Source organism: Pagrus pagrus (genome assembly GCF_965226575.1).
Source record: "Pagrus pagrus genome assembly, chromosome: 3".
Taxonomy (NCBI): Eukaryota; Metazoa; Chordata; class Actinopteri; order Spariformes; family Sparidae; genus Pagrus; species Pagrus pagrus.
The window spans coordinates 36,306,433-36,314,974 of record NC_140187.1 but is presented as its reverse complement, the minus strand read 5'-3'; the positions used below and the strand labels follow the sequence as shown (position 1 = coordinate 36,314,974).

The 8,542-nt window shown below is 38.9% G+C and overlaps 1 protein-coding gene across 2 annotated transcripts in view; it reads right to left on the bottom strand.

Annotated features, from left to right (window-relative positions):
- Nucleotides 1-244: 244 nt before the first annotated feature.
- The window catches only part of phf2 (PHD finger protein 2), a 49,520-nt gene continuing 41,222 nt past the window's right edge, over nt 245-8,542 (bottom strand). Inside the window, exons 17-22 of one of the 2 annotated variants that reach the window (XM_084349372.1) lie at nt 7,390-7,556; nt 6,200-6,516; nt 5,272-5,367; nt 5,082-5,191; nt 4,678-4,993; nt 245-2,526 (exon numbers count right to left, since the gene is read on the bottom strand). In XM_084349372.1, the coding sequence (XP_084205498.1) occupies nt 2,438-2,526; nt 4,678-4,993; nt 5,082-5,191; nt 5,272-5,367; nt 6,200-6,516; nt 7,390-7,556 (1,095 nt within the window). In that variant the 3' untranslated portion in view covers nt 245-2,437. The remainder of the gene's footprint in view (nt 2,527-4,677; nt 4,994-5,081; nt 5,192-5,271; nt 5,368-6,199; nt 6,517-7,389; nt 7,557-8,542) is intronic. The other variant, XM_084349371.1, reaches the window with a different exon arrangement.

Here is an 8,542-nt window from a genome sequence, read left to right as displayed (position 1 = left end):
GTGAAAAGACATCCTTGAGTACTTATGAGCACTTTACATTAACACATTTTTAGTGGTGTTAACTTTGGCTTGTTTTAATTAATGACTTGGCAAAAGCAGCTGCTAAATCTCTGTGAGGCGAGACCCTAAACTGAGTCAAGAGCTGAAAGCTCAGGCTGATTTGTTGTATAAAAAAAAAACTGAGCAAGATCAGTTTGTGATCAGTGTGAAACCAGACTTGATGCAACTATGAGGCATGACAATGTGAAGCAGAAAAAACATGTTTAGTCGTCACCACAGAATCCATCACATTGCAAAGTGGGAGAGGAACACATTACAAAGTAGGTTTTCCACAGTAACTGTATTGCAAAAGTAAACAAGGCTGACAATCATATCATTCAGCAATAATATGTTTGTTCCTCGGAATTTGCCGTCGTCTTTAAAAAAGTGAGCCATGATCTCAAACAGAATCATCTAAATACAGAAAAATATAGATTCAGGTCAAAAAGGATTGTAAATACTTACTAGTACTGTAAATAACAGTAAGGGAAGACAGCTACAACAGGTATCATTCACTGTCCTGGCACAGTGGATGCATTTAATTGGTCGGACATACAAAAATAAACCACAACAAAGCAACACATATATTGTACAAATAAAAACCTGAAAATATGTCCCACTGTCTTTGATCGGAGCGCATGTCATACTCTATCTGAGAAGTGGACACATGGTGACTAAAACATGGTCGCTGTGGAGTAAAGGACATTAAACTGTGTTCAAAACATCCTGACCAAAGTAAAACTATGTGATGGAGGCGTGAACGCAGCTGCGTACAGCTTTAATATTAACAATAATAATATTAATAATGATAATAATAATAATGGTGATAATAATTATAATAATAATAATAACGTGTCACATTGGAAATGTTGACCATGATGACATTGATATTGAGTGAAGACAGGATGGAGATAAAAAAAAATGCTAATGCATAAAATGTCTGTCATGCCCTCCAAACACACACACACATCCAGAAAAAAAAACAAGGTAGAAACAATTGTCTGCTAAGGGTAATTTCACAATTATTCAAAAACAAAAAAACTCTTTAAGAATTTTACAAGTATAAAAAAGCTACAAACATTAATAAATTACATCACTGACACATAAACACTTCACAAGGTGCTAGTAAAATAATTCCGAAACCCTTCAGGATACTAGAACTCGGACAAGAGGCTGGTCATAGAAACTTTAAGTCTTTTTTTTTTGTTCTTTTTATAGAATTTTTTCCTCAAAGCTTCGTCTCTTGTTCAAACAGAATCACAATACAACTAGCTTTGTGTATGTAAGGCCATATGACAATAAAATGTTTTATTTCTTCAGTTGTTTTCCAGGCAACACCTTTAAATCGACCACAACAAAGAAAGTTAAAAATGAATCTCTGCTATTAAAAAACAAAACAAAATAAAAGTTCAAAAATTAGGACTATATTGTATATCCATATATATATTTTTATTCATTTATTCATAATTAGCAAAACCAGTAAAAATTTAGAATTAAGCCTTAAGGGGAAAGGATACAAAAAGTAGGAATTTAAAAGGCTATGTACAAGCTACATTCTATATACTGTGTGAAGCTGTAAAAATGCAGAGATGAGTTGTCGGTGCTGCCTGTGAAAGCAAGAGAAGAGAGAAAGTATCCCCATGTAACTGCAGACCTGACATGGATGAGGCTTATCATTGGCGACAGGTCCCACGTAGTGTCAGAAATCCTATGCACACCAAATCCTGTTCAGCAGGCCTCCGTTAGTCCTATGTTTGCCTTAAAACATCCTGACACTGCTGCTGTTTTATACACTTTGTGCTTTAAAATTGTTCCATGACGTTTCCGATCTATGACTCCACACAATTAAATAAATATCATGGCTGATAGTGCTCTGCAAAAATAAGTGTTAACAGAAAGGGATAAATGCTCGAGTTGACCTAAATCAAAACAAGCAGAATCTCGGCCGGGAAAGAGAAAAAGGATTCCATTTCAACCCATCGATCATCAGTGTGGCAATGATAAGCTGCATCCATATAGTAGGAATTAATGTGTAAAATCCCCAAACCCTGACCCAAGCGCACATGCAACTGAATACATGCAAGGGATACTTTCAAAAATCTTGGAATGACTGCAATGTACTTCTACTTCATGTTTTAGCAACCCCTGATAAACTGACAGCTGTAGTAAAATGAGACATGTTCTCTTAAAAAATATTTATAGTAGGTTCTGTACACTTTAATATCTGAAAGTTATAAAGTATGAGTAGAGGCAAAAACCTATTTGAGTGATGTTCTTAGAAATTGAAAAATGCATGATTTTCTTTTTTTTCATTGTTGGCTTTAATTAGTGAACAGGGGGTGAGGTTGGGATGGGACCCAGCTCATGAATTCCCAGTCCGACAGCAATCTGCTGCATGCTACAGGAGGAGCTTTCCATTTCGATGGATCTTTAAAATCTTTCCAAGTCTCTGTTTGGCTGTTGCCATGCCTTTCTTTAGCCGCTTTGCTGTGAAAAGAACAAGAAAAGACAGAACATAGAGAGTGTTAGTGCTCCGACTGCAGTTATAACTTATATCTGAATTTTTTTCATAGATAAAATCTGTACTCCCTTATGAAACAAAAAAATGATACAAATGCCTGTGTGTCATAAACTTGTGCTTTTAAAGGAACTTATTTTTTGCAATAATCCAAAATCCATTGCCAATGGAAAAATCCATCCACAAAGGGTGATGCTCACTTCCAGTTAAGCCAACAAAATTACCACATCAGTGCAGCATTCTATTTGCTAGCTAGAAGTCTCCTTTTCCCTGCCTTCATGTAGGAGCATTGGTCCATTATTGCCACCAACTGTTGATAAGTGGGATAACGTCAAACTATAGTGTGCTGCAGGGATATTTTTGTTGGCTATTGCTCTGGTTCCCTTGCCTTAGTTTTTATTGCAGAAAATAACTTGGTGGCAAACACAAGTTTATGATATTCACATGTTTTGTTCAGCTAGATCATCGTCACTTTTATGATTTTGAAGCATAAATTGAAATTGCCAGAAGTAAAAAGCTAAAGTTAGGCTGTAAACAAACTTCACTGAAGTCACATGACTTCAACGTCATCAAAGCCTCCTACGACACTATACTATACACACTTAAGTATACATTGATTTATCTTCAAGTTAGAGTTAGAATAGTTTGAAATGAAAGTCTGCCTATAAAGATGCATAGTGAGTAAATGAGGTGTGATTGTCCCAGACAACCTCTGTAGTCTCATTTAGCAACTTGTTAGCGACTGCCTATTTTAACACACAAACATATTTTATAATTCAATCATGACACAAATTACTGATATTTTTTTGTCGTAGAACAAAACCTGAAAATCTCTTATCTTAAAGCCAAAAAATTATAATAGCAATTTGTATTGTAGTTTGTCTCAGTTGCCAATAGAGGTTGATCATTCTCACAGATATGTTAATGTTCCTTTTAATAGAATTGTCAGTCATTTTAGGTCATGTCATTTTTGATGAGAGAAACTGATCTTGATCATCACTGTTTTATGAAAATGCCTATATTAAAACAAAAAAGTCATTAACTACAGTAGGCACACAACCTGGTCGTCCCATGCACACTTAGTTCAGGTTCAAAAACCTTATCAGAGGCTTTCTCAGACTACCTTGAAAACAAGGTGAGGGAGTTCCACTGCATTTATCTGAAGAGTTGCCTTGACTGCATCCATCTGCATCACCAATCATTTACACATGACACACAAATCTACAATTCATGAAACTGTCTGACAAGATTGATACACTTAGTTCACATCAGCTGCCACACCAAACTGTTTATTGCTAATAATTACTAATTAATCATGACATATTCCAGGAGCACTTTATGATCTATGCTTTGTAATTGTGATTCCTCTAGAACTGTGTCATAAAAGAACTGTGTCATATTGTACCAATTATAGGAAAATATGACTTTCCTTGAAAAAACTGCTCCAATTAAACCCAAATAAATATTAATTCAAAATTGAACTGTGATCTGAAACTTTATCCTCCGTGTATATATACTGTATATATTTAAATGTATGCTTGCCTGTACACAAGTTTCCACGGACCTGCTCTGCACTGACTTAAAGACTATACTGCTTGAGGATGTGCAAGCAGTTATTTAGAATCAATTAATAGTAAGCGTACCAATTCAACACAATTCTTTCCAAGAAACTTACTGAGAAATTAGCTCTACTACTTTTTAAAATGTTCAATTATATTTTAAAGATGCTTTATCAGATAACAAAACTAATGCTTCCAGCCATGCTATTGTCTGTGAGGCTGTACTTAGGCACAGTGGTGCTTTGAGCTAAAAGCTAATGTCAGCATGCTAATATTTGCTAATTAGTACTAAACACAAAGTGCAACTGAGGCTAATGGGGATGCCATTATTTTGCAGGTATTTGGTGATAAACAAAGTAAGAAATTTCAACGAGATGACAATTCAGGGGATCACCAAAGTGATAACAATTCAGCAGCATGGCTAGAACTTCTATACATCAGGGCTTTAAAATTCATGCTGTTTAGCATAGAGCTAACAGGTCTCCAGCTAAATTGATGTTGCTTTTCTGATATTTCTTACACCTAAAAAAGAAGCAGTCCAACCGGCCTAACATTGCTCACCTTTGGCATCTGCTGACCCCCCGCGATCCCCTTTCGCCATGCTGCTGCTGTTGGTGCTCGTGGAGTTGGTGCTGTTATTTGGGGAGGACATGGATGGTCGCCTCTGGCTGAGAAAAACTCCCGGTGCCATGGGTTGGGGCCCTGCCGGCGACTTCACTGTTCCAGTGTTGAACTCGTGGTCTGTCAGGCTGCCATCTTGGGGGTCCAGATTGTGTTCCGGCGAGCTGCTGTCCTGAGAGATTTTCAGGGGCTCCTCCATTACTATTGGCTTCTTTTTGGTGCTTTTCTTCTTCTTCTTGGTTTTCTGCTGCTCCTCCTATTGGCACATTATTTTTTGTTAAGCAATACTTACAGGAATAGCTACATGTATTAGTTACTATTACTGTATAAAAATATCCACATACCTGATGAGAAAGCTTTGCTGCGGCTGCTGCCAGTCCCGTTTCTATGGAGGCCACTCGGGCTCCGTCTCTCGCCGGCCGCTCCTGTCGAGGAACTGACGGTCCTACACGAGCTGTAATGACATCAATATAACGTTTTACAACAATTTAACTTCATAAAACTGTAAAGTGCTGAACTTCCATTAGTAATTACCTGTCGGGCTGTAAGGAGTGTCGTCACTGCTTTTCCGTTTTTTCGATCTGGATTTGAAAACAGGATTATCCTCTTCTGACTCCAACGAGGGGTAAACTAAAATCAAAAGATGTAACAGATTAAAATTACTAACATGGCATGCATGTAGGAAAATTAAACCGTACCAGCCATTATTATCACATATTGAAGCTACAATGTGACTTGAGTGCACTTTTTTTTACTTCCCGTGCATCTAAAATGGTCGAAATTTCCAGAGACAGCATGCCAGACAGCTGTGAGACAGCTGTTTTGTCCCGCCTTCTCTCTGCCTGCTCACAGCACAACCATTCCAATCTAGACATTTTAATATCTGATAATTGGATGATCAAGATCAAAAATGCCCTGTTTACAGAAAAGGAAGAGTGCCAATGTGTGAGAAAAGCTTCAGGCAAGCCTGAAGATTTCCAAATGAGAATGTTCGTGCTACAAACAACTAAGTAGACATTAATTAGAAGTACAAAAAGCATGTCAAATAACAATTCGGAACTAGTGTTAATGGCTTATTAACAAGCTGGGAGGGGCCAGACAGCTGTGTTTGGATGGGGGTCACAAGGAAAACATTTCAGTGGAAAAAGATCACAAAATGGAGGAACACGAAAGGGCAGCTTTGGAGAGGAAGCATGAAAAATAAACATAAACCCTATCATCTACTCCTAATGAAATGTCCCAGGCCACTTTTAGAATTAGGGACCCCTATGTCGATCCATTAGGGGTCAATCTTTTTTTAACCGCACCTGTTAGCAGTAGGGAGAATCAGGAATGGCAGATAATTATTCTCCCATTTGTTTGCTCAAAAATAACCCTGAAACATTGGGCTGTTCCCAATGAGTCCCAGTCATCTTTTTTAAAATTAAAATAAAGCAGGAACAAGAAGAATGTGTAGGCTTACCATAATCTGAGTCCTTGAAACATGCGTCCATGTGATCCTGTTCGTCATCATAGTCCAGACTCTCAATACTGCTGCTTTTCCTGGGTTTCTTCGGGAGCCGCTTGGTTGGCCGCTTGCTGTTGTTGTTGCCGCTGCCGCCGGCTCCTCCACTGGCCTTCTTGCCTGCCTGCGTGCTGTGCGAGTTGCTCTTCGACTGGCTATTGTTTTTGGACTGGCTGTTGCTCCACGGCTGCTGCAAGCTGTCTGAAGACGACAGGTTGGCCATGGACAGCATGCCCTGAATGGCCTCCTGTGTGCTGGGAGATGCAGGTGGCTGACTGTAAGTACGTCAATAAAAAATACACAACAACACAGCCATTACACAGCAGTCGACATGCTGGCAGGAGTGAAGAGAGACTGAGAGAAATAATTGAAAAAGACTTTAAAGTCTATGTAAATATCACTAGTTGTGCTATTAAGCCTCATTATCATTTGACATTTGACTACAAAATATTAAACACTGAATCTGGAGGATCAAAGTAAAACTATCCAAACTAAATATGCTCCTAGGATCTGTGATTACTTTAGAAGCAGGTAAGAAAATACATATACTCCTTTTAATTTTTTAACTGCTGAGCTGCAACAAAGTGACTATCAAACACTGCTACGAGCGAACAAATCGTTCTTCAAAGCACCAGAACAATTAGAGAAATTAAGATATTCCAGCCAATGTTTCCTTCTTTCTTTCACTGCTTGTTTGTAGCTTTCAGTGAGGTGGAAACAGACCATCAAGAGTTGAACTAAACAGTAAACAGTACGAGGCAAAAGGAAGAGCCTGGAGCCACGCAGCATTTGATCGATTAAGGTGGAATGAAACAAACATTGACTTAACACAAACTGCTGACAGAATCTGCATAAATTGTTGCTCCAGTCACTAGTTGATTTTTCAGCTCGAAGCAAAGTTATAGAATTCAACTTTTTCATCCAATTATCTCATCGTTGAGCAGACCATTTGTTTGTCAGTGGCTTGCCTCATTAAGGAAACCTCAAATGAATTTACAGAAAGGACAAAAGGTCCCGTGGGAGCCATTAAGAGAGTAATGCTGATCATGTAGTCTAACCTGAGTGTGTTTAGATGTAAAGGTTCCACTGGTGTTGAAGAAAATAGAGTGAAGAAACAGAACGTAATGACATCGGGAGGGTGAGTCTACCTGTTGGTGCTGTAGTCGATCCCACCCACTTGCTTGCTGGCCTGCAGCAGGTCAAGAATCCCTGCAGCGGTGCCGCTCTTTTTCTTCACCTTGGAGTTGCGGCTTTTGACCTCAGGCTTGGCCTCTGTGTCTATGTGCAGAGTCTCGTCATCTGATGAGTCAACACTCTGATTTAAGTAGAGAAAGAGAAAGAGACATGAGAGGCACAGTGACGAAGGAATACGGTGCTGCCTCAATGTTGAGACATTTGCAGTCAATTTTCTTGTTCTGAATGCGACAACATTTTCATTAATTTCTCAGGTAATGCATGGATGTTGATGAAAAGAATCAGGCATATTTAGGCTGGTATCTGTGATGCATATGCATACATATGGGTGGTTTAACATTTAGAGTGATACAGGGCTATTGAGTCTGATATTGGATTAGGCTTGATTGTATCAAAAGGGACTGTTGGGCTCCTTGAATACAATCAGTAATGCTCTACTGAGTGCTATTCTGATGTCTAATGACTCTTTTCCTCCAGGTTCATTGTCTATTGTGTGCCTTTGGTCAGAATGACCCAATAGGGGCTATATTTCCTGAAGTCAACAACTTGTACTCATGCATCAATACCATAAACCACTTTGTAGCCATTTTCCTGTTGCCATTTTTTTCATGTCTGTAGCTAGCTAGCAATGTACAGTAGGAAGATGATATCTCAGTTCTTAATCCAAATATTTAATTGGTCACTTGGTTTTCCAACCATGGAAATTGGTTGTCAATGAGCACAACAGCAGACCTAATTAAAACCCTGAATAAATCAGAGATGTGCTTCATGGGTCAGCAACAAGGCTGGTTTTACAATTGCAGCCACCTCGATTTTCCCCTGTCAACAAAAGGCCTTTTGGCTGCCAGCCGACTTCCAGCCGGTTCCCAATCGATTCCCCGCCACAGATTTTTGGTGTATATTTTTTTAGCCATGCCAAGTTTAGACAGTTTGATCTGGGTGTGGCAAGATGCCCCTTGTGCGACTCAAGAGAGAGCACGCGCAACGGTTCTACCTCTTGAGATCTGTCTATGCTCTTTGTGTCTATGGATGCATGCTTACAGTAGGAATTGCTGGACAAAAATATCCGTAGTTGATACAAAAGCCCTGTAGGCCACCAGGTGACAT